General features: G+C 36.4%; 1 protein-coding gene across 1 annotated transcript in view; it reads left to right on the forward strand.

The window, feature by feature from the left end:
* Positions 1-27,586, forward strand: part of DOCK2 (dedicator of cytokinesis 2) — a 322,820-nt gene that overhangs the window by 272,043 nt on the left and 23,191 nt on the right. Inside the window, exons 36-46 of the mRNA XM_081939650.1 lie at positions 624-664; positions 1,848-1,938; positions 3,994-4,113; positions 5,983-6,072; positions 8,319-8,423; positions 11,446-11,587; positions 15,864-15,945; positions 22,376-22,460; positions 23,092-23,178; positions 24,116-24,292; positions 24,408-24,491. Coding sequence (XP_081795776.1) covers positions 624-664; positions 1,848-1,938; positions 3,994-4,113; positions 5,983-6,072; positions 8,319-8,423; positions 11,446-11,587; positions 15,864-15,945; positions 22,376-22,460; positions 23,092-23,178; positions 24,116-24,292; positions 24,408-24,491 — 1,104 coding nt within the window. The remainder of the gene's footprint in view (positions 1-623; positions 665-1,847; positions 1,939-3,993; positions 4,114-5,982; positions 6,073-8,318; positions 8,424-11,445; positions 11,588-15,863; positions 15,946-22,375; positions 22,461-23,091; positions 23,179-24,115; positions 24,293-24,407; positions 24,492-27,586) is intronic.

Genomic DNA, 27,586 nt, shown 5'->3' on the forward strand with positions numbered 1-27,586 from the left:
ATCGGCAGTGATTCACTTAACAACTGTAGCAAAAAAATGGTTAAAAAAATGAAACAAAACTCACTTAACAAATGTTTTATTGAACAACGTAAATTTAGAACTCAGTTGTGCTTTTGAGTCAAGGACTACCTGTATATGATTTTAAGAGGAGATGGGAATGTAAGTCCCATACAAAAATATGCCCATTTCAAATACAGCCTGCTCAATATATTGTTGTTATATCAAGAGAAAAAAAATTAAGTTTCCTCTTTTCTTCGTAAACAAAAACATTTTATTAACAATTGCTGTGATGAAAGCCAGCTTTTCTCCATAGTTTGCATTCATACAAAACAGAGTATTTTTTAAAAATCTCATGACTGCTGTCAAGTAAGGTAATTTGCTACTCTATCATGTTACTTTGATGAGCATGAATTCTCTCCACACTGGTTTCAGTGGGCAGTAATGTATAAATAATGCATATTTATGTTAACATGAATTGAAAGCTTTGAGATTCTAAAAATGAAGCAAAACAAAATTATTCCCTCAATAAGTACTTATGCATATTTGAAGAATATTATAAAAAGAATCATCCCAATTATGTTTGAGAGTAGGACTAATAAAATTTTATTCATTTTTCCTCCCAGAATTTCTACAAGGAAATTAATCGTGAAGAAATGTATATAAGGTATAGTAGTATTTGCACTGTTGATTACATTTGTCACTGAAAAGATCACTGTTGTTTTCTTTGCATAATCTTCAGGATTATATGTGGATTTATAGTAAATACCTAGATATAAGTTATTCAATTCAAATTATTATCCCAGAAATATTGTTTGTTGCTCTACAAAGGCTCAACACATATTTTGTTAAAGTTGCTTAGTCAGATAGATTAATTTTGGGGGGAAAGTTATGTAATTTAAATAAAGAGGATCATAATTTAAAATTGGCAGATAAAGGACATATTGACTATGATGAATTGAATACAATCTATCACAAATTTTGCAACAATTGTAGTCTTTGTTTTGGAATCGGATTAGAAATCAAATTTCTCTCTGTAGAAACTATATTTTTTAACTTGTTCAGTTGAATGAGATTCTATGACAAGAGTTGTTTTTCTGGTCAATATAAAGCTATTCAGATAGAGAGATAGGGAATGAGAGATAAAAGCTTTTGTAGCAAAAAACCTTTAAGTGAGTCGTATAAAATCACAGGCTGAGATCAGCATCTTTGATTTATGTAACAATTACAAGTTTGACTTTCCAATTTTCAATTTATATTCAACATCTTTTGAACAAGTACATTAGAAGAGGCAGATATGTTAAGGTGGATAGTAGTTAGAGTGAGACATCTTCAGAATGTCTTGCTGATCCAAATGAACTATAGTTTTAGTTTTTATTTTCTTTCTTTTTTAATAATGAAATAATTCAAACTCTTATGATAAAAGCTGTATTCTGCAAAAATCTGTATATGCAAAAATCTTTTTCTCATTAGACAGCATATAAAGTTCTACAATTTGAAGACCCCCCAGAATGTAAATCCTCTTTTATGAGGCAGGACAACATTTTTAGCTTGACAATATAATCAAGTTTTCGAACTTAACTTCAAAATCATAGAAATTGGAAGTATAATGACTGAATCAGCCAAATGCAGAACATGGTTAAGACCTATTCATATGAATGATACTTCAATGCCTCATTGTGAAGTCACATTTACATGTTAATAGTAGTTCACATCATTCTAGAAGAATATAGTAGTAGAGATAGATTCATATTTTATGAATTTAAAATAATGCTGACATTAAATCTGTCTCCCTCCCTCCCTCCTCCCTCCCCCCACTCTCTGTGTCTCTCTGCTGCATCTATTAACAGGTATCTGTATAAACTTCGGGATCTTCACTTAGATTCTGAGAACTACACAGAAGCTGCATATACCCTTCTGCTGCATGCTTCACTTCTGAAAGTAAGTTGCTTATTTGCATTTGAGGTCAAGTATTGGAAAGTCGAGAGTTGGAGAAAATTGTTCTTACACAAAATGGTGTTGCAGGAAATAATAAGTGATTATATTGTTATGTATATATCAATGGAATAGGGTGAACCAATATTTGTACTAGACTGCTATATGCAAACAATGAACTCCCTTTTATAACTAATATCTATACTATTATAAAGAGAAAAGTAGGAGGTAATCCAAATAGATCCCACACATGTACACTGAATCCCTAATCCAATTCTTCAGGTGTTCTTAGGAGGAGAAAAATGAGAAGCAGGGGAAGGGGAATGCAATGGAGTAACTGGAAACAAACCTATCTGACTGGTTGGATACCAAACAGGAACAATCACTCTTCAGTGATTGATTACACATACCAGTCTTTTCTAAGTAATCTGTGAAAAATTCCAGAGATAAGGAGCCCAGTCCAATGGTGGAATTTAACAAGATATGTCAGTATTTTAATTATAATTTTGGTGCGCGTGTGTATAAAATATCACATGGCCATAATTTTTTTATATCTTTGGGATGGTTAAGTAGTGATAAGTTTTCAGGAAGAATGGCCAAGGTCTAGATTTCTATTGTCTGATATATCTGGCATCTTCAGAGATTGAGTGAGATATTTTGTAGAGTACCACTCAGTATTTCCCAGGCAAGAAGACAGCCTTCCTCAGAAACTGTGGCGAGTTTATGAAAGAGTAACAGGTTCTTTTTTCCCAATACTTAGTTTAATCTGCCCCCTAAGAACCTGCTGTTTTATTAACTCTTCAAATTAAAATTCACATTTTTGTGCATATAAAGCTACTGACATTTCCAAACCTTTACCTGTAAACTTGACACTGGGTGCATTTGTTTAAGCCTTAATGCTTTTAAGAGGAAAAGAAGGGAAATCAGTTGGTGTACGCTGTTACAGCTCTATTGGCTTTCTGTACGTGTGTATTTTAAAGCCTCTTAGGTTCCTAGGTATTACCAAGTGACCTTGACTCAGGATTTCAATTTCAATTCCATGTTGTTCTGGGGAAGTTGCAGAGCTGAAAGAAGTTGGAGAGAAGCCAGGATTTAAACTCAGCAGGCACTTTCCCCAGGAATAAAGTCTTCTTTCTGGGAGTACAAGGCAGAGAGGTTTTTCTTAGCAAATAAAGCAGCAAAGTGGATCAAGAAAAGTAAAGTGATGACCTGGAAGTGGGGTTGAGACACCTTTATAGAACAGAAAGGGTGTAAGATTTGCACATTAAGTCAGTCTTCTTTGTGGTAGAAAATGGGTTTTTGAACACAGCATTAAGTAAGGAAAAATACAGGACACCTTTGTAAGAATTGGATAGCCAACATAATTGAGTTTTGAGCACAACTACCATACCTTCTGTTTGCCTTTCCAAATTGTGTCCTACTTTTCTCCACTAGAAATTTAATTTAGTTTGTGTGATTTGAATTTAAGGTCCAAAAGTTTCTATACTGCGATGGAGGTTAAGATTACAATATTCAGGCAAAGAGCTGGATGACCACTATTTTGGCACCTATGACATATGTTTACTGCTCTTGGTAGATGACCAAACCTTTTGGAAGCACCAATGGATATAACGTTTAGTCCCACGTATTTCAGGAGTCAAGGTGTTTCAAATAAATTCAACTCTTACATTATGTGGCATCTGGAAAGAATATGACAAAATGAGTATCAGACTGCTGCATATCAATGTAATATGTGTGAATGTGTGATATTTTGATGTTTTTATTTGTAAGTTTGGGCAAAGAGTGATATGTCAAGAAATGAATGCCTGTATGTGTATTTAAAGAGCAGAGTCTTAATGAGACAACTGTTCATACAAGTTCAAAAATAGAATTGCTATGTTTGGATCTAATTAAGGATAAATAAATGCCAGAAAGAAAGAAGTTTAAAAAGCTACCTTGCATATTTATATTGTCATGATTTGTATTACATGCATTTTGTACCCAATTATGGCACCAATCTTTGGTAATCTTAAAAAAAAGCTAACAATTTACAAATTTATTATGAGTTTTTTTCCTCCACAGTGGTCTGATGAACATTGTACTCCTCAAGTCATGCAAACAGAATTTCAAAGTTCACAAACACACCGTCATCTGAAAGAGCACCTATATGAGATGATAATAGAATATTTTGACAAAGGAAAGGTAATATTAACTTCCCAATTCCTGCTGAGTAGCTTTGTGCCGTGGGGTTATAATCTCATTTCAACATCCAAAGCAGTAACGCCTAATATTGAGAAAGAGATGTCTGTTCAGTAAATTGCCGAGTGGTTTTGATTCTCATTCTATTACAGCTTAGAATTTATGGAAGAATGTTATTATATGCAGTCTGTGACATTATTAAAATGTTGCTATGAATGAGACAATACAGAAATGATAGGGCATAATGTGCTTAATGTGTTTTGGTCTTGTATATTTCATTTTGTAAGAAGAAAGACATACAGTGATTCAGATTAGACCAAAATCACCAAAATAACTTAATTTTTTTTTTTAGAAAATATTTATATTTCCTAAGTAGACACTAGCACTTAGTAGCAGTTCTGTTTGGTACCACTGTTGCATATCCATTTAATTGTAGATGCATGGCAAAAGGACTTGTGATTTGGTCAGGCTTCATGAATGGTTGTTCTCTAGAATGTTTATAATATAGTTGTGACATGAAGCCAAGTTATACTTTGAATGATTAGCCTACAATGAACAGAAGCACAAACTTTTCAGATATTACATGACAGAAAAATAATCATAACTGATTTAGAACAGGGCAGGTCTCTGCTTATTACTTGGATGGTTAATCTCTAGGAAATCTCACATCTGGGAACTAGATTGACAACAGAAAAAAATACCCCAGAAAACAATATTAAATCATTTCTTATGTTGCCAAAAAAGCACATTGATATGTCTGTGAGGTTACCAGAGATGAGCTGAACTTGAAAAAGACTTTAAATTAACAATCTTGTACAAGTAGTCCTTGACTTACAACAGTTCATTTAGTGACAAAAGTTGCAACTACATTGAGAAAAATAAGTTATGACTGTATGGCACACCAAAACTATTGTAGCATCCCTAAGGTCAGTTATCAAAATGCAGATCCTTGGCAGTTGACTATATTTATGATAGTTGCAGTGTCCCAGAGTCATGTGATCACCTTTTGCAACCTTCTGACAAGCAATGTCAATGGGGAAGCCTGATTCACTTAACCCTGTCACTAACTTAACAACTGCAGGGATTTGTTTAACAACTATGGCAAGAAAGGTTGTAAAATGGGGCAAAATTCACTTAACAAATGTCTCACTTAGCAACAGAAACTTTGGTCTCAATTGTGGTCGTAAGTCAAGGAATACCTGTATAAAGTTAATGTAAATTAGGAGATAACTTAATTCATTGAACCTTATTTAGTATTGAGAATGCAAGTACCTGAGACAGTCATATTTCAATATAGTCATATAAAATATTAGACACAGGAGTAAATTTCTTTTGTATTAAAATTGACTGTAATAGGTTAATCTGTCCTGTAAACTATGTAGACATCTGCAAAACTGTGTAAATATCACAAGGTAGGGCTGTGCAAAATATGCAGAAGAAGCACTTCACAATGCAAACTGGTATAAGCAAAGCATCTGGACAGAATTTAAGTTCAGGTCTTGTAAAAAGCACCATTGTTTTCATGCTTTAAGGAGAAATGCTGTCTTCTCAGAAGCATGCTTTGCGTAGTCTTTTCTCAAAGTTTGTCTGGGCATATCACCTCAAAGAGATGTGGATGAAATAAATTGGGGTTTTTCAATTGTTCTTTCAGGAACCTAATATTGTTGGGCTTAAGTGTATTCATTCAATGTAGATGTTACACAAATATTATTCTCCCGGAGTTCTAATGTAATATTTCAAAGCATATCACATAATGAATAAAGATTGCTCCGAGAGAGATATGGGCAGACATTTAATTTGATAAATAACAAAATTCAATAAGTTTCTCTAAAGCTATGCATTTATATATCTAAATTTCCTGTTACATTGCAGATGTGGGAAGAAGCAATAGGCTTGTGCAAAGAACTAGCAGAACAATATGAAATGGAAGTTTTTGATTATGAACTTCTAAGCCAAAACTTGGTAAGAATGGAATTCTACAAAAATGTTATGAATTTTCAGTTGTCTCTAGTTTCAAATTTATTTCACAAATCTTTCTGCAATTCAGGTCTAGATTTTTTTTAATAAGTAAATGCAATCTGGTCAAAAACAAGTTTTTGTTAAGGCTAAGAACCATGAACTTGTGAGTTCTAGTGTCTGACATAAAACCAGCTAGATCACCTTGGGTCTGTCATGTCTCTCAGGCTTAGGAAGGAGGCAATGGCAAATTACTTTTGAAATTTTTAAAAGTAACTGTTTTTAATGAGATGCCTGTACACCGCCCCGAGTCCCTTCGGGGAGAGGGGGCGGTCTATAAATTTTGAAAAATAAATAAATAAAATAAATAAAATTTTGCCAAGAAAACTGCAGGGACGGTTCCAGTCAATCACGAGAAGTCAATGCTAGCTCACAGCACATATCTATATATCCAGTTTATTATTATTTCAGACAAATGAACAAATAATTTTAAAAGACTGAAGATAATCAAATCCAGACCAATAAAATAGATATTTGCCTTCTTTGCCTTGACAAAAAAAAATGAAGCATGTTCTGCAAGTTATGGCTTTGTTTGTACATTATAGCTCTGATATAGCTAAGAACTCAATATACGGTTGACAGACTTAATGTCTCCGGAAGATCTGGTTTCCCACACCGTAAAGGACTCTAGGGGAAATAAACTGAAACTACATTCAGACAAGATAAACTTACTGATTCCCGGGGCCAAATGTCAGAGGATAGTCTGGAATGAGCTTTTACTCCTCTTTAAGGAACAAACTTGCAGTCTAGATATCATCTATTGTAGATAGCCTCATAGCATCAGTGAAATCACTTATAATCAGTGTCAGCTGATAACTGAGGTGCATGCCTACTTGCTGTTTGAGACTTATGCTCGAGTAATTTAAAAGCTAGATTACTGCAATCGTTCATGGAATAACCTAGAAGACAGTCCAGAAATTGCAGCTGGCCCAACTGTAATTGCTTTCCAACCCAATTCAAGATATTCACAATGATGTATGAAGTCTTTGAAACCATAGGCCCAAGATACTTACAGCATTACTACTCTCATCTCATAGTCTTATATCATCAATAGGATTATATCCTTGGAGGTGAGAAGCTCAAAGCATACTTATTTTCCAAGATTAATTTTATTATTGTTTTTATATATATATTTACAGAATTCTGTAAGTTGCCCGGAATTACTAAGGGAGTTGATTTTCTAAATCCAACAAAAATTGTATTTGTCCAAAACTAGAACCATTGAATTGAGTTGGGAATTGTTTCATAATGAGTTGAATTTAGTGCTATGCTTTTCAGAAGAACAAGGAATGCTAATTCTATAAACTCCTTTATCATTCTGAAACATAAATGTAAATAAAAATGATTTCATCTCATGAAATAAAAATCAATGTATTTCATTTTAAATTAAAGTTGCCATTCATTTTGTAGACATAAAATAGAATTTAGACTTTGCACATTATACTGGGTTTTAAATTCATTGCCGTTTACAAAATACAACATTGCCTCTTTGTCCTAGATGGACAGCTTAAACAATCATTTCTTATGTTTAGTTTTACATCAAGCTATAGAATTTAATATTGCAATTTAAAATTAGCTAAAGCATCATCACTTCGTATAAAATTCAAACCATAAGTAGGTCTTGGAATTATTTACACAATAAATGTAATTTCCACTTTAGTTATTTTAACCTGACTGTAGTACCTTATCATCTCATTTGTAGCTCTAGCCCAATGACACTAAATCATTGCAAATGATATATTTTAAGATTTAATTGATATTTGAGCTGCTCCATAATTATTTGTTAAACTGAAATGTTGCTGTAGTAATTAATTTACAAATGCTTATGAAAATGAGAAAATTCAGAATTGCACATTTTAATTATGGAAACGTAATGAATGAAAGCAAACATGTCCAAGGATAATCTTCCAGGATCCAATCTGGGAGGTTCAGAGGGACCAGCGATTCAGTCTTCCAAGCTTTCGGACTCATGCTGGAGTCCATCCTCAAGGAATTTCTCTCTCATATACATTTTGGATAGAGAGAAGTTTCCTGCGGAGGGGTTCCAGCATGCATCATACATCTTGGAAAATTAAACCTCTGGTCCCAGTTCCTGACCCATATTGGATCCCATGGAAAAGTAACCCTAGTATCTGAGGAATTGGTTGTAATATGATCCCAGGAAGACCTATCATATCTCTTTTTCCTTTCAGATTCAGCAAGCCAAATTTTATGAAAACATCATGAAAATTCTGAGGCCTAAACCAGATTATTTTGCTGTTGGATATTATGGCCAAGGGTTCCCCACATTCCTAAGGGTAAATTATGAACTCTGTGTACTTTGTCTTTAGCAAATTTCAAATTTGTAGCAACCTTATAGAATACCAATATTCCTATTTGTGGAAATAGAGTTATTCACAAATGGGGGCATTTGTCTTCATGAGGTTCTGCCAGAAAGAGTTTCTGTCTTGCAGTTACCTAAAATGTCATTTGTAACAATATTGAGTGTCACATTTTCAGAAAGGAATTTTATTTATTGTGGATTTTTTCCCTGTTGCTTTCAAGTTTTGAAGGTTTATAGTGAGGGTAATGGAGTGATGAGGGAGTGTTTAGGATTGTTACAAGACAGTCATAATTAAAGGATGGTTTATAGTTGAAGAGAATTTAATGAACAATAAAACCAACAATACGAATAGCCAAGACAATGAAGCAGGAAATCTAATGAATTTTATATCTGATGTATATTCATTCTAATTGACAGCTCACAGGTGAAATTCCATATGAAAGGCTCTCACATTTATACCTTGACAATTCTCAGAAATATTCTTATTGTTGGTAATTTTACAATCTGGCACAAATAATCTTAATACTGTGATTTTCCTTTCTTTATCTCCAATATACTTTTGAAGGCACAATAAGAAGCAAAGAATTCTAGAATCAATTTCCCTACAGAGGTATATTAGATGCCTTCTAGCAATCAACCAGGGTCAAGAAAATGTATAGAGGGAGTTCCGGTTCCGGCGGCAGCGGCGACGGGCAGCTCTTTGCCCGCTCCGGCTCTCCGGTGGGCTTCCCCACTCCTTGGGGGGCACAGGACACCCCTCAGAGGGGTCCTGCCGGAGGGGCGGCATCGCGGGGAGCTCCTGCATCGGCGGCGGCCGGCGGGAGGTCTCTCGCGCGCCCAAGGCACCGGGGAGCTAGATCGGAGGGCGCCTCGCGTTTCTGCGCTTCGCGCCTCGCTAAAGCCGTCGGGAGAATGAAGCAAGTGAAGGAAGCAGCTGCGGTGCGGTGAGGCTGCTTCTCTCTTCATGCCCTATTTTGCACAAAGAACTAGTTAGCTTTCTTTAAATAACTTTCGGAGTATTCTGGAGGCGCGGCTGGAGGGAGGGGGGTTTCCCCCCCCCTTGGATAAGCGGCGAGGAATAATCTTGCTCTCAGCCCCCGGGGAAGGAGGAGGGGGGAGAGCCAACGAATGAAGCCTCACCCAGGTTGGATGATTTTCTTTGCAATTTAATTTCACTATTTACTGAGATTTGAGGACCTTTGGAACTTTTTAAAACTTTGATATGCCTCTGTGCCCAAAACTGGCAGGGCAAGATGGCACACTTCCGTTGTCTTTATGAACTGTGAAACCTGACTCCACCTTTAAAATTCAGGCTTCCGGTCTTTGTCTCCGTGTCTCCCAGAGGAATCTCTTGTGGATTGGTCTTTTTGAACTTTCTAGGGGAAACCTTTCATCTATTGCCAGACTTATTAGAGAGATTCTCTTCTGCCTGGTTCTTCTGCTCCCGGACCTCACCTGGCTACCCTTCTTTTCTAACTGTTTATCTTATATATGGACTGAACTTCTAATGTTATAAAGGATGGCATCCAAAAGACCACCTCCTGGGAAATCTGGCTTTGCCACATCTGCTCCAACATCTGTAACATCCAGTCCAGCCACACAGTCCAAGATAACAGAACTGATGCAACCTAAGACTATAGAGATGGACTTTCAACAAATGCTTCAACAAATTTTACAGGGCCAGGAGGAAATCAAGAAACAGCTAAGGGAAATGAAAGATGAAATTAAAGAAAATCAAGCCCAAATTTATAAGAACTCACAGAGACTGGATCTTGTGGAAGGGGGGGTGGAGGAGGTGAGGGGGGGGGTGGAAGCTGTGCAGAAAGGGAACAAAGATCTTGACATCCAACAGATGAAATTAGAATTTGAGAGAATGTCCTATTATCTTAGATTTCAAAATGTTATAGAAGAAGATGGGGAAAATATAAGGGACATCATGACAAACATTCTGGCTGACTACACACACAAAGAAAAACAACAGATGGGGTGGGATATAGATCTGGTTTATAGAGTGAATTCAGCTTACGCTAGAACACACAATGTACCCAGGGAGGTTCATATTAAATTTCTTAGAAAAAGCACAAGAGATGAAATTCTGGGTGTACAAAGGGGGCAAGCATTGATATATCATGATATGGAGATAACCATTCTGAAGCAGATCCCTAAGAAGATTAGAGAAAAAAGAAAAAATTATTCGCAATTAGCGAATAAATTATACCAGAAAGGGGTGTGGTTTAGATGGTTGATGCCTGAAGGTATGCTGATATTCTGGGAGGAGACAAGAATTAGAATTAATTCACCCATAGAGGCGCAGGCCTTTATGGAAAAAAATAAAACATTCCTAGAGAAACCACCAGATACCACAATGGACACGCAGGACACGGGAGGGGCCAGAGCTCTGCCAGTGGAGGGAGATGGGGCAATAGCAAGAAGACTCAGATCACAAAAATAAACAAGAAAATCATATTATTATAAACTGACCGAAAGTGAAAATGGAATTATATTTGGATTTTATACTGTAATGTTTAATTTGATTGAATTTAATAATAGAACTAATATGCTGACTGTAATCAATTATATACTAATGCATTATATTAAATGTATACTATGGGTATGGAGGGAGGGGGGCCTCACACACTTTGCAACTGCCAAAATTTGTATACCTGTCCATTTACCCTTTTCCCTATAAATCTTGAAAAACCAATAAAATTTTATTATAAAAAAAAAAAAAAAAGAAAATGTATAGAGGGACTAGTGGCAATTATAGCACATTTTGGTTTTGTTATTTTAGAAAACATCTTCCATTCTTTTCCTCCTTAGGGAGGGACCTAACAGACAATTTAGTAGGTTATTATGGTCTTGGTGTATGGAATTTCATATTTAGTCCACTTTTCTAGCTTTTAAGAAGAACAGGATAAAAAATGTTGCGATGTTTGACGATGATTTATTTTCCATAGCAAGTTCACAACCAGTATTTATCCTTTTTTAAAAAACAGAATAAAATGTTCATTTATCGAGGCAAGGAATATGAACGGAGAGAAGACTTTCAAGCACAACTGATGAGCCATTTTCCAAATGCTGAAAAAATGAATACTACCGCACCCCCTGATGAGAAACTGAGGAATGCTGCTGTTCAACGTATCCTTAGAATTAACGGGTTTTATTAAATAAGCAAAAGCAATTTGAAGTAAACATCATTATTCAAAGTTCATGTAAATATGGAAAATCCCTGTGATTTAACCCATTTCACATGTTTCCCTTTTAAGTGTGTAAACTGTTTGCAAAATGAATGGGAACAAACGCATAATTCTATTTCACAAGTGTGTCAAGAAACAAGGCTTTGTTACACGCTCAGTAATCAGAAATGAACCTCTGTGAAATATAGGACCTTCTACTTTGTTTATAGGACCTTCTAAGTTTGTTCAACTCTGGAACAAACCAGTAAAAAGGCTATATTAGCGTTCTGGCTTTTTATAGTGATATAGGTAGCCCCTGACTTTTGACCACAATTGAGACCCAAATTTCTGTTGTTAAGTGAGACATATGATAAGGTACATTTTGCTCCATTTTACCACCTTTCTTGTCACAATGGTTACGTGAATCACCACAGTCATTAAATTAGTAACCAGGTGTTTAAGTGAATCTGGCTTCCCCATTGAATTTGCTTGTTGGGAAGTCACAAAAAGTGATCATATGATCATGGGATATTGCAACCATCATAAATATGAGCCAGTTGCCAAGCATCTGAATTTCAATTATGTGACTATGGGGACGTTACAACGGTCTTGGGGAAAACAGTCATGTGTCACCTTTTTTTCAGCCCCAGTCATTAAACAAACTGTTGTAAATCAAGAATTACCTATAGAGTTCTCCTTTTCAAGTGGCCACTATGGCACACATGCTGCCTGGTTTTTTTCATCAGTTCTTTACCTATTAAAATATTTAATTTCGCCAACACTATAAATGTAATGCTTTCATAATATCCTAAAGAAAGTTGTGGATATCTATATCATGATAGAGAAGTAATAATAAGTAGTGAAATACATATTTAATCAATTTTCCCAAGAAATCAAAACTTCAAAGAAATGCATTACTCTTAAAATAACCACCAGATATGTAAAATGCCTCTAGTTAAATCCTAAAATCACCAAGGCCCTCTGACTAAACTTTAAATCATTAAATAGCCAACTCCTCAGAGTCCGGTTTGATCATACTGGCAGCTTTTATCCCTGAATTCACAGATAAGCCTTTGTGTATCAAATATCTTTCTGGTCTATTTTTAAACAGCACTATATAAGGGTGATATTTCAAGTATTATCTACAAGACTAATTGATGTTTTTCTCCCTTTATGTTGTAATGTTCAAGTTCACCTAAATATACTCTTGAATGTTCAGCAGATACAGAAAAACTGCCACCAAAGTATGATTTATACTGCTCGGTTTTTTAAATTAGAAACACCAGATGTTGAATTTGATTTTATATTTAAAACAATAGAAATCAATAAAAAATTATTCTGTATCACTGAAAAGAGAAACATATCATTTTAGCGTGTACATTAAAACATATACTGTGCAATTTGAAGCAGTAAATTCCCTTTCTCCTTTTTACATGCAGATACAGAATATTGTCTAAATACAAATGTTAACAAACACACTCTGTCTCTGAATGTACATTCTGCTTCAGGAGGAAAATCCACATCAGCAACATATCATCAAATTATTCACCATCATGAATAATTTGGTTTACTAGACAAGCTCAATTCAGGTAGTCCTCAACTTAAAATCATTCATTTAGTTTGAGTTAACCATTTGAAGTTACGGCACTGAAAAAAGTGACTTATGACCTCTTCTTCACATTCATGACTATGGCAGCTGTGGTCATGTGATCAAAGTTCAGATGTTTGGCAACAGGTTTATATTTTTGACAGTTGCGGTATCCTTGGGTCATGTGTTCACCTTGAGCAATCTTCTGACAAGCAAAGTCAGCAGAGAAGGCAGATTCCCTTAACATCCATGTTTGTTTGTTTGTTTGTTTGTTTGTTTGTTTTTATTGGATTTATATGTCGCCCTTCTCCCAAAGGACTCAGGGCAGCATACAACATGTTACTAAATTAACAACTGCAGAGATTCACTTAACAACTATGGCAAGAGAAATAAAGGAGGCAAAACTCACTTAACTTGCTTAGTAACGTAAATATTTGGTTCAACTATGGCCGTAAGTTGAGAACTACCTGTATTAATTTTTAGAATACAGTGTCTACAAGATTAAGTTGCTAAGCCCTGGAAACTTTGGCCCAAATTTTGGCTTTAGAACAGAGCATTTCTGCATTGCAATACATCATTGATAATCCAGAAAAGATAATTAACAGGAAAGCCTGTTTTCTTAGGGTTTCCATTACTTAATTTAGGTCTCACATTTCTCAGTTTCCTCGTAAGTGAATCATGGGAAGATACAGTTGGTAGTTAGATAGAGACTGGCAGTGTGTAAGTCTACTGCAGATACTAATTGGCGTTGGATTAATTCTGAGTCTCTGAGCTAAATGCTTGTCAGTTCTCTTATTGGAATTCAATAAAGGCAGAAGGCATTTATTCATAATTCCCCTACAGTAATTATACATGATTATCGGTCAGGTAGCAATGCTGGAGAAATGTCATAACTTTCTAAGAGATGTGAAAATGGGATGATAGAGATGTTTCCGCTCTTGTTGTATATCCTCACTGCTTGAAAACATGGTTTATTTTGTTTTCAGTCTTGAGTACAGAATAAATAATAATAGTCCAGTGTTATCTATGAGTTATTGATGGGAATGTTCACTTGATGGGCAATTGAATCAAGGTCTTCTTCATTTAGACCCATCTAAGCAGCTATTGAGAGCAGGCTCAATAAGACAAGCAGTACCATCACAGGCAGTGATTCCTGCCTTATGTACTTTTGTACTTCCTCTGAAAAGCTGCTTTTCATCTCCCACATCATAAAGGAAGGCTTTTGAAGGAATGATAAAGGGTTATTGCTTCAAAACATAAACAGGACATCTATAGATGAATCCTTTACACCGAAAACACTGCCCTCCTCTAAGGTTATATTCAACACTTCAGGGTAAACAAGACAACTGCAAATTTCTTTTCTCTATCACAACATAAACAGCTCTTGCTAATAATATATTCCTGTTCACGTCCATCTCACAGAAATATAGTATACAAACTCTACAGTGTCAGGTGAAGTCTTTGCACCATATAATTTCAGTTTGCTTCTCTGTAAATCTGCAATAGTGCATTTGAAGACTAAGATGCCTTAAAGCAGCAGCATAAGTTTAATCACTCGGATACCACCATGTGAGCACTGTGCCCCAGGTAAAAGCCAACTTTAAGCTCTTGTGATCTCATAATGAGAGCTGAGTTTATGTATTTCCAGCTTTATTGTAATAGATTTGAAATCACACAAATCACCTTTCTTTTTAGTACTCTGCAGTTTTGGAGGGTAGGTATATGGATAGGACAAATTTCTGTTAGCAGGAACGCTTCCTAGTTCATGGAGGGTTCACATGTATAACATCTTGCAAAGATGCAGTTATTTCAAAGCTCCTTAAAAATGTAACAAAGGATTAGTACTTGGTTGGTTCTGCAGCTTCCTCTTTATAGCTCCTAATTTTTTTTAGACATTGCTAGATACCATGCTCAAAACACAAAACAAAATCTGAATGGAATGGCATTAGTCAAAAGCAGTGTTGTGCACTTTCCGGTTGATCGGCTAGATATATTATTGATGGGCTTGCTGTAAGTTGCTGTGAATATCAGTGATTGACGGTAGTCTCTGCTTCAAATTACTCTTAAGGAATTGGACTGAACACAGTGGTAAAACCTTGGTTGGTAAACAGCCCAACCAAAGAACCACAACAACTACTCCCACCAACACTGAAAGGGCAAGCAGGACTAGAATATAAAATGAGAACAAACCCCACTCCTTACTAGCACTGATGATGCTAGAGCACAGCACAGAACAGAATATAATTCTTTATTGGCCAAGTGTGATTGGACACACAAGGAATTTGTCTCCGGTACATAAGCTCTCAGTGTACTTAAAAGATAAATGCAATCATCATGAATCATAATTTGGGTAATTAAACATCTGCAAGATAACAACCAAGCTCAGAGAATGCCAAGGAGCCCTCTTTTCAAACCTGAGCTACAAATATTTTCCTCTATCGATAATGTACTATTTATTTGAAACATGGATTTAATCTATGTTCAATTCGTTGTACACTTCCTTTTTAAGCCAAATCATGAATTTTACTAATATAATTACGTACTAGTTTTATAAAAGACTCTTCTTGAACAATTGTGAAGACTTTTTTTGTTTCCAGATGACTGTTTGTTTCCACTAATGGTATAATGTCCTTAGCTCTTATGATTTTAGATATACAATGCTTTACTGTGCAGCCAGTTTTGGAGGAACATCCTCGATTCAAAAATAAGCCTGTGCCTGATCAAGTAATCAAGTAAGTCCTTACTGTCTTATCAATCATGTAAAAATTCCTACAACACAAGTTATCAAAAGTCCTAGGTAGCTTTCATAAAAGTTGGAAATTCAAATCAAGCCCATCCTTCCTCTGGAATAACATACCTTCCAAGATCAGGTTGATCTTGGAAGGTATGTTATTGGAAGGTATGTCTAGCTTAAGAGAAAGAAGGACTAGGGGAGACATGATAGCATTGTTCCAATATCTCAGAGGTTGCCACTAAGAAGAGGGAATCAAACTATTCTCCAGGGCACCTGAGGGTAGAACAAGAAGCAATGGGTGGAAACTAATCAAGGAGAGAAGCAACTTAGAACTGAGGAGAAACTTCCTGACAGTTAGAACAATTAATCAGTGGAACAGCTTGCCTCCAGAGGTTGTGAATGCCCCAACACTGAAAGTCTTTAAGAAGATGTTGGATAGCCATCTGTCTGAAATGGTATAGGGTTTCCTGCCTAGGCAGGGGGTTGGACTAGAAGACCTCCAAGGTTACTTCCAACTCTACTATTGTATTGTATTATTGTATTGATCTAATCCTACTGGCCTTTCCCGAAGATGCTGAAGACATGGATGTGCTCCAGAGCACACAGGTCAGGAGGTTAGATGGCCTGTTATTGTTACTGTTGAGTATTTATTGGATGTGTTCTCTGATATTATTGTAGGTTTTTATATTTTCGTTGATATTTTTTATATTGTTTTTAACATATTGGAATACCAGAGTTGAATTTATAAGATGGGTGGCCATGTCAATCAAGTAAGTTAATAAATAAACTGGATTAGAATGATCAGATATGGGAAAACATTCTCCAGACTTGGAAATACAAAGAAGATTTGCCATAGCAGTCTGCAATTCTACATGGGAAAAAGTCACATCAGCCAAATAAAACTGTGACAAGGTTACCTCTATATAAAATTTCACAGTCTCCAGATTAAAAAAGATATCTACTGGGTACAATCACTAACATTCTGTTTGCCATGCACATATTAAATTAGCAGGCAAATAATAGAACAGGCTGACAGTCTTAATGAGTTAAAATATAACTTTGATGATGTTCTCAAGAATAGATGATCAAACCTGGAGGTTTCATTATGGGAACAAATGAGAGGCCCTGGAGTCTATCCACCTTCAGGGGGGAAATTGTTTGTTGGTAGATGTTAGTCAATATTACATCGATCTATTTTATTGCAATGAGAATACTCCCTTTCTCTGGTACTGCTACAAGGACATAGGGCATTTTAACTTTCATCATTTTCTTAATCAAAGCTTAACAGATTTTATTTTACTAGGGCATGAACTGAAAGCATCCTCTTCTTTCTGCCTGCTAACATTTCCAAATAAAATGGTGTCTAAGAGATAAGATAACTGTGTGTGATGAATAAAGGAGAAAGTAAGAGAAATAAGAAAGGATGATATCCTTTGAAAATACTGAGATCTGTGCGTCATGGCTTTGTCATGTAGTTCAGATATTTTACTTGGGGGCTTAATTCTTAAAAGATAATAAATGCATTTTTTTAGGTACACTGAGAGCATATGCACCAAAGACAAATTCCTTGTGTGTCCAATCACACTTGGTCAATAAAGAATTCTATTCTATTCTATTCTAGTCTAGTCTAGTCTAGTCTAGTCTATGTAAAATGGAGCAAGTTTGGTCTAGTGTGAAGGCACCATGCTAGAAACCAAGAGACTGTGAATTTTAGTTTTGCTTTAGGCATAAAAACCTTTTGGGTGATTTTGGGGCACTCACTCTCTCTCTCAGCCCAACTCACTTCACAGGGTTGCATTTCTTGGGAAAATAGAAGGAGGAAGGAATATTAAGTATGTTTGCTGCCTTGAGTTATTTACAAAAATAATAAAGATGAGATTAAAAAACCTTTTTTTTTTGAAAGATAAAGATTTACTCAAGTTGAGCTTTTCTTTGACAAATAGCAATAGGACTTACTTACATACCTCTCCATAGTTCTTTACAGCACTCGCAGAGTGGCTTACAGAATCAGTATATTACCCCCAACAATGTGGGTCCTCTTTTACTAACCTTAAGATGGTCAGGATCGAAGTCCTGGCAGTGGGCAGAGTCAGTCTCCATTACTGCATTCCAACCACTGCACCACCACGGCTCCTAACTAAACAGAAGTGATTTGCTATTGTATCTTTTTATGATTTTATTTTATTTCCCAAAGTAGCTCAGATTTGCTGGCTTTCCTGGTGTTCTCTCATTTAAATGATAAACCATGCCTAACCCCTGCTTGGCTCTTTCAAGATCAGCCATGGTTGGTATATCCTGTCACCTGTTGTAATTTGTAGGAAATTACAGTTTTAAAAGATTGTTCTTAATGGCAACATGTTTTTACTACAATCAGCTCTGATTTAAAGTTTGCTTCAAATAGAACTTTAGATACTGGACAATCAATAAGTGACATCTTTAGTTCTCCCACGTTTTCTTTTTAATATTCTTCATCTGTAAGGGACTTTTAAAATTGGCAGCATAAAGGATTTTCCAACCTGCATCTGAAAGCTAATGAAAAGGCCCTTCTACCATGAGATGCACAAATTACCAGCCTCATAGAGGGCACCTTGAAAGCACACACTGTTCAAATTTTTGTAACTGTCCTTCCATCTGCAATGTTGTCATTACTTAAATTAATTTTTTTTCTCCATCATTAAGGAGAAACCTGTTGGTGTACCACCAACCTAACTAATGTTGCCAAATGTAGCTGATTGAAGTGAATGATAATTCAAATGTAATGCAATAGCTGTCATGTATTAGATCAGACCTTTTCAATTTAAGTTTCCACAGTCATTTGTGTGAAAATGGGAAGGTGGCAAGCCTGCTACGACATTAACTGTAGAGAAGCACTTGTTAACAATAAAGCCAGTAGGATTGAGGGATCATTTTCTTTCTTTCTTTGGAGTAGTTCCAACCTTTCCTTTTTGACACACTGTTGTCACTATGTCATTTTGGTTCTTGTCTCTTTTCTTCTTGCCATGTTATCTTGAAAAGTCATTGACCCACTCATTTCTGTCTTCTGCTACATTAAGCCTATTGCCTTCTGCAATATCTTTAAGAGAGTTTATTTTCTGTTGATTAGGCAATCAAGGTCAAAAGTGAATACATATCAAGACATCAAAATTAGATAAAAAATATCCAGTATGAAAAGAATAAAACTATCTCCTTATTTCAAATATGTGTGTGTGCATATTTGTATCTGTATGTTTGCTTCTGTGTATGAATAGGTCAGCATATGTACAACTACACCCAAGCAGTCTTTTCACTCCTTAATTTTTGTTCTTTAAATCATGTTGAGTATGTCATTGCATTATTACATTGTATTACACATACCCCCAATTGGAGGGATGTGGGACATGCATGGCAGCTTCTAGATTAAAAATCCTGACATTATTTTCCATTAGAGTCTTTTCCAGGAATCTATTTCTTATTCTTCACAAACTACAGGCATTTTATGGCTTCCTGCTTTTTTGAATCTATAGATTGCTGTACTGTAAATGGAGTTGTCACACTAACAGGTGATCTTATTAGGGCTGCAAAGTAGTTGAAATATTACACGTATCAGCAGGGAAAATATCATCTGCTTCAGGTCATTTATAGCTTTTTGTAAAACAAAGTGCTTTACGTGAGCCTATATAAAGTGAAAAGGGTGAATGTTGATAAATTAGCCACAGTAAGAAGCAGCGTCTGTAGAAACTTCCGTAGAGTGTGATTTAGAATGCTCAGATGTGGCTCCATGTTTTTTTTTTGACCTTTGCAAACAATGGCAGCTGCCATTGATTTTCATTAAATACCTGGATAACTATCATCCTTTATTTTTCCCATTTTAAAAGTGTTAAAAATCTTTTAGTCTTAAAAACAATAGCTTGATCTTGCATTTGAGATAACAGGACCGATGTGCTCATTGTTCCTATTCGCTGTAAGTCTGGAAGCAATTTTCTATGTTCTGCATGTAATAGAGATATGAGATCGTAACAAGAATTAGACACATGCTCTGCGAGGAAGTAGTTTCAGAGAAGCTTCATTTCTCTTTTATACTTTACTATGCTACCTCTTTCTGGCCAACCAGTTTTTACATACAAGTAGTTTTCATTTAGTGAAAATAACCGAGACTGACAACTGGGTCATTTCACATACCAAAAGGGTTGCTAAGTGACATTGTCACTGCTTATGATCTTTCCTTTCTTTTTTTTTTACAAACCTGTGAAAATTGGAAGGATTGCTCACAAAATTACTTGTTTCATCACTGCTATAACTGCAAACAGTGGCTAAACAGGATGGTTGTTAAACAAGGACTACCTATGAAGGGGACACACACAGACACACAAACACGCACACACACACACTTTTTAATCATAGGTCTACTATTTTTTGGTCATATAATGAGTGAATTTGGGGAGAAAATAGACAAGGAAGGAAAAGAATAAACTTAAAGAAATAAGAATAAAATGATATAATTGGAAGAAGATAACATATTAGTCCTGAATGAAAATATATAAAATAATTTTCCTAGAAAATGAATATAAAGTGCACATAATGTAATTGGATGTTAACCTGACAAAAAATAAAAATAAAAATAAGTACCATAGAAGTGGGAAGCATGAAAAAGGATATTTAATGGAAAGATGACACAAAAGAGGTGTAACATCATATAACACAGGGGTGTCAAACTGGATTTCTTCGAGGGCCGGATCAGCATTGTAGTTCTCCTCCATGGGCCAGGAGAGATGGGACAGACAGCATGCTGCAGGAGGCCATCCAGGCCAAAAATGGGGCATGGGGGGGGGGCACTCCGTTTTGGTTGCCAGAAACACCATGGGCCGTTCCTTTGCTATTTCCAGGTCAGTCCTGCAGGTCAGATTTAAGCACCCTGTGGGCCTTGAATTTGACACCCCTGATATAAGAGAACGATGACAAAGAATGAGAGAAAAGTATGCATACTGAACAGAAGAGACAATTGCAAAGAGAATCAGGAATGATTTAGATTAAAAGGTTTGTTGCAAAAAAAGAATGGCTGTCAAAATAAATGAAAATGGCTGAGTATAAAAGGATTCTTTTGCCCACTTTATTATATGGAAAAGAGAATTTGGTATATCAAGAGAAGTTTGGATGCAATGAGAACAAAATATTTAATATTTAAGCATGTAAAATAGGAAACTATAGGGTTGTTAATGAATTGGTGACTAATGAATGTTGATTGACTTTCTAAATGACTACAATTTAGAAACCTCCTACAAAGGTTTCCCCTTGAAGATTGTTCAGAAGCTATAGGTAACGTAGGGAATAGTTACAAAATTATTATTTTATCCATTCTTCAGTTTTTTTAGGGTTTTTATTACTTTCTAATAGATTATAACCTGCAATAAATTGTGACAGACATATTTCACAATTAAATCAAGTGAACAAATGAAAGCCTGCAGGATAAGCCCATTACCTATATTCCTATGGGGTTCTTCAAAGTGAGCCTCTTCTTTTTTTGAGTTTTCTTTAAGTGGAACCTTCCTTTTCTTCATTTTGCACACACGGTGATTATTATCTTTTATATTGCCAAAGGCAACTACATGTGCACTACCCTCACATTAACTAAATTTTGGCTAGCATTATATGCGATAAGGTGTATCAATTTATAATTTGCACTTAATCAAATTGATTGGGATCTATCTATAGTCACAATCAAATCAAACCCCATTCAGGGGTGGGATTCAGCCGGTTCGGGTAAACTGGTAGCTCTGACCATCAGCTGAGAGCGAACCGGTTCGCTCCCACGATCAGGTGGGCCTGCCCGCTTCTGCGCTATATCCACCTATATTCCCTTTTCTGAAGTCCAGCTGAAAAGCGTGGCATAGCGGATTGCCACGCCTCACCTGTTTTATTCAGCGGGGCTGCAGTAGAAGGTAAGTTTTCACATGCACTGCACATGTGCTCCGCAAACCGGTTGTTATCCCACCAATGGTCCCATTGCTAAGCTTTCATAATCAACCTGTGAAAGTCAAAGATTCATTAAATTATAGCTTGAAAAATATGGAAGATTATACTTATAGATTGGTTATTTTTCTCCATTTCTTGTTTATCTGTGGAACGTAGAAATGTGCTGAACATGATCAAAGCTAGCACCACCTCCAGATACCTATACAGGTTTCTGGTATACCACTACATTGTGATAATTTGTTTAGACTATTACATACCAAGGCTCACTTTCCAATCAGGTTTAGACATACTTACAATATATAATGTAGTGCTTTGAGTACAATGTAGATTTTTGAAATAAAAGTGGATATGGTATGTTTAAATTACATAAATAAAGTTAAGTTGATTTTTTGTATGGAAGTTTATAGAGAAAAAAGCTTTGTAATCATCTCTCTCTCTCTCTCTCTCTCTCTCTCTCTCTCTCTCTCTCCCCATCTTAGTTTTTATAAGTCTAATTATGTGCAAAGATTCCACTATTCAAGACCAACCAGAAAAGGATCAGTTGACCCTGAAAATGAATTTGCTGTAAGTATCTTTTTATGTTTTGAACACAGCCATGTTATCTGTCACTCAGATGTGACACATGACATTGCTCAGGTGATAACACATACTTTATTAGTAGGCAGAAAAGGTACAAAATGTCACAGAAGCATCATTGGACTGGACAAGGAGGTTGTAAAATTACTCTGAGTTTCAGCTGCTATCAACAGAATGATTTCTGTCAGGGTTGGCTCTCAGGAATTTCAGGGATGCCATATATTTGGGATACAGTTACATAATAAGTAACTGATCACAAATGATAGGTCGGTTATCAAACAAACAATTTTTAAAACATTTCAGATCATCCTAGTTTAAATCAAGTTATTGGTGTTCTTTGCCATTCCATTTCCTCAGTATTTGAGTCTTGTCCCTTCCCTCCCACTGGGTTTTATGGTTTTTTGGGTGGTTGAGGAGCACAGCATTGCAGACTGTATTAAAGTATTCCAGTTTGTAAGTGAAATGATGAAATCATCTCTCTCCCCCTTTCTCTCTCTTAAATAATATTGATGCCAGGAAAAGATTTCTCTGTCATTTAAATTATATTTCCAGGAAGCTCTTAACTTTCTAACCATATGATTTAACTGTTGTAATATTTCTTTTCTGGGTCTTTTAATAGTCTATGTGGATTGAGAGAACATCCTTTACTACAGCTTATAAACTCCCTGGAATCTTGCGTTGGTTTGAGGTTGTCTCCATGTCACAGGTGTGTATGAGAATTCTGATAAGTATTACACATATTTTAACCTTCAGAAATAAAAGGAAAGAGAAAAACAAAACAAAGGATTATGTTATCAGGGAATCTATTTTCTCACTAAGCAATATGGTTCTATATGCATTAGATTTTTTTTGAGATTGGGGATCACATTTCATAATGAATGAAAGATTCTATCAGATTCCAATGCAGCCAAGCTAAGCCATAACAGCAATAGCAATAAGACTTATATACTGCTTCATGGTGCTTTACATCTCCCTCTAAGCAGTTTACCGAGTCAGCATATTGCCCCCAACAATCTGATTCCTCATTTTACCCATCTCAGAAGGATGGAAGGCTGAGTCAACCTTGAGCCAGTGAGACTCAAACTGCCAAACTGCTGGCAGCTGGCAGTCAGCAGAAGTATCCTGCAATACTGCACTCTAATCAGGGGTGGGCTTCCAACATTTTAGCAATGGGTTCTCTGCCCAGTTGCTGGATGGTCATGGCCGTGGTGACTGTGGCCTAGTCAGCCTCCTGCACTAAGGGGGAGGGGGCATTTTTGCCCTCCCTGGGCTCTGAAGGCTTTCCTCGAGCCTCTGGGAGGGCGAAGACGGCCTCCCTGGCTCGGAGGTCCTCCAGAACTTCCATGAGGCCCTCCCAGAGCATCTGTGCAGGCCCTGTACTTACCTGGCATCCTCAAATAGGCCACGTGGAGACTCCTGGGATGGGCAGGGTGGGCATGGCGGGGCAGGGTGGGGTGAGTGGGGCAGGGCCAGCTAGAGGTGGGAGTTGTGGGTTCACTGAACTGGGCAAGTCCTTAGCTAGAGGATTGCCTGAACCTGTGCAAACCCGCAGCAACCAACCCCTGATTCTAACCATTGTGCCACCACAGTTCTTAAAGTTGCAGATGGGACTGATGATGATGATCTTGTTCCTTCCTCCATAGACTACAATTAGCCCCTTGGAGAATGCCATTGAAACAATGTCCATGACAAATGAGAAGATTCTGGCGATGATCAATCAGTATCAAAGTGATGAGAACCTTCACATTAACCCTCTGTCCATGCTTCTGAATGGAATTGTTGATCCAGCAGTCATGGGAGGGTTTGCTAAGTACGAAAAGGTAAGAAATTTATTGTATTTAAAATGAAATGATCCTCCAGTATATTACATCTTCAGCACAACCCATGAATATCACGTTCAGATGAAAAACTGAGCAACTTCCTTTCTGCTTGCAGGCTTTCTTCACAGATGAGTATGCTAGGCATCACCCACAGGATCAGGAGAAACTAAACCGACTCAAAGACCTGATTGCTTGGCAGGTATTGAAATGCTGTGCACAATTCTCTGATTTTTCAACATAAATGTTATTAATTTCTCCACTTTCTTTTGCTGATTGATCTCATTTCCAGAGGGAAAGCACAACGATATATAATGCATGCATATTTTCCTTCTGTTTTCCTTTGTTTGCTTGTTTGAAGAGGAATGCTTGTCTGAAATGTGACTGGAAATATCACATAAAAGTATGTTGTAAAAGTTTTTCATCCACATTTAATGAGCCTCCTTTCCTGAACAAAAACATCAGGAATCCCATGGTGATTATGTTGAATACCTACTCTCTAGAAATGCTTATGCAATGTTAAGAAGAAGGGGGAAAAAACTGACATCACAGTAATTCTGTTGCTTTCAGATAAAGAGGAACAAAGAGAAAACACCGATTTTTGCATAGGTTTTGAATGATGTTTAATTCTCTGCTATTAACAGTTTCACCAGGATAAAAACAACCTATTAACACTCTGAACTCCTGAAAATATCACTTCTATTTTTATGTTCTTGCTAAAATACCAAATGTAGCAACTTTATGAGGGATGTAGCAAAATGGTAATGCTTAATTTTTTTTCCCGGAGACTAATCTATTTTTTGCTTCTAGTGTGTTTCTGGGTAAGTCACCCACCATTGTCAGTATCTTCCTTCTTCTACTGACATTTGAATCAGTAGAAATAGCTACTGTTTGGTGAGGAAATAGCAACTAATAATACATGCAAACAAATGTTTATTCTTGGTGTTATTAAGTAAGTCCTTCATTTACGTATTTGCATATATTTTATATCAACTCCATGGTTGTTTTCATAAACCTCCCCATACCTTTGGTGCATAATAGCACCATGGTCTTCTGTGACATCTTCACACCCTATATCTAGATTGCATTCAGAAGACTTTCCTATTAATGGTGGTGTCCAACATAATTTATAATATTAAAAAGCTAGAACTTCAACTTGTTTTAATAATTCTGAGTCAAGTGCAAACAGTCAACCTCTAAGCACAAAAATTTGTCCATTAGTGTAGTCCCATTTTTCATGTACCAAAAGAGGAATTACATGAGAAACATGAAAATTCACAGTCTTTCTGGATAGAACAGGGGAAGTACTATACTGGGGAAAACACCAGCACTATACCAGTTCCTTGAAAGCAGGAGACAAAGCAATTCGTAACTATTGGAAGGTATAAATGAGCACAGGTGGAAATTCTCTGGATTTCGTAAAATCTGTGTAATGTGTAGCCGCCTCACACTTTTAGTATGAGGGGATATTGCAAAATTGTGTGCCTCAAAATGATGAGAAATGCATATCACTGATTTTTGACAACCGACAAGAGCTCTAAACTCTTGTGAACTGTGTGTAGGCCTAAGACCATAGACTATTATTACCTATGAGTTTAGAGGAATGGCAATCATTCTGATTGCTGATTAAATGATTACCAATATGCTCCATCAAGTTGCTGTTGACGCTTAGCAGTAACACAGATAAACCTATCTCCAATCTGATTTTCATGTCTTCCAAAAGTGCATCCATCACTGCTCTAATCAATACAATACAATACAATACAATAGTAGAGTTGGAAGGGACCTTGGAGGTCTTCTAGTCCAACCCCCTGCCTAGGCAGGAAACCCTATACCGTTTCAGACAAATAGCTATCCAACATCTTCTTAAAGACATCCAGTGTTGGGGCATTCACAACTTCTGGAGGCAAGCTGTTCCACTGATTAATTGTTCTCACTGTCAGGAAATTTCTCCTCAGTTCTAAGTTGCTTCTCTCCTTGATTAGTTTCCACCCATTGCTTCTTGTTCTACCCTCAGGTGCTTTGGAGAATAGTTTGACTCCCTCTTCTTTGTGGCAACCTCTGAGATATTGGAACAATGCTATCATGTCTCCCCTAGTCCTTCTTTCTCTTAAGCTAAACATTAAGTCCTAGTTGTTAGAAATCTACTCCTTTCTCCCAGATTCTTCTTCCATCATATGGATTTCTCAAGAGAACTCGGTCATTACATACTATGTCCAAAATGTGAAAAATCTGCTTATTTTGTACCTGGTTATTTTGTGTCTCACATGACAAGTCTGGATTGATTCATTGTATAATTTCTTTGTTTTCTTAGCTACCTATAGTATTCTCAAGAGTCATCTCTACACCAGAGTTCAAAAGTGCTAATGTTCTTTCTAGCTTGTTTGTTCAAAGTACAATTTTTACTTCCCTAGAGTGCCACAGGGAAAAACATTGCCTGCACAGTTCTAATATTTGTCGTCATAGATACATCATGACATCTAAATACTTTTCCAAGTCTTTCACTGCTAATCTGTCAACTGAGAGTATGCAGCATTTTTCATGACTGTTGTTTCATGTATTATTGTTGTTGTTAGTTGCAGTCATGTCTGACCCATCCCGACCCCATGGACAATGTTCCTCCAAGCCTTCCTGTCCTCTACCATCCCCCAGAGTCCATTTAAGCTCACGCCAACTACTTCAGTGACTCCATCCAGCCACCTCATTCTCTGTCGTCTCCTTCTTCTTTTGCCTTCAATCTTTCCCAGCATTAGGCTCTTCTCCAGTGATTCCTTCCTTCTCATTAGGTGGCCAAAGTATTTGAATATTGTTGTTAGATGATTCTAAAAGGCAGAAATTATCCCCCACTTAATATTTACATTATAGATTCTAAGGTTGTTTGCTGTACCTGTTGTCATTTATTTAGTCATATTTATATTGAATCTTAATCCCATTTCTTCTCATTGCTCCTTGACTTACATTACAAGAGCTTGCAAATCATTTGCATTTTCAACTATCAGAGTTAGTGTCATCAGCATGGTGTAGGTTATTGATGTTTCTTCCTCCAACTTTAAAAGCCTACTCGTCTTCTTGCAATCCAGCTTCTCATAATTCAACATATAAGACATTGAATAAATAAGAGGAGAGTGTTGTTTTGTCCTTCAATCTGAAGTCAGTCTGTCCAGCTCTAATCTAGCCATATCATTATGACTATTATTATTTTGGAAGATTCTCAGATTTTTATCTGTGACAAATTGAATGGTATCTGACATGAGGACCCTTATCTATCACTATATTACCAATCACTTATTATAATTT

Source organism: Natrix helvetica, assembly GCF_964273705.1.
Source record: "Natrix helvetica genome assembly, chromosome: 1".
Classification (NCBI taxonomy): domain Eukaryota; kingdom Metazoa; phylum Chordata; class Lepidosauria; order Squamata; family Natricidae; genus Natrix; species Natrix helvetica.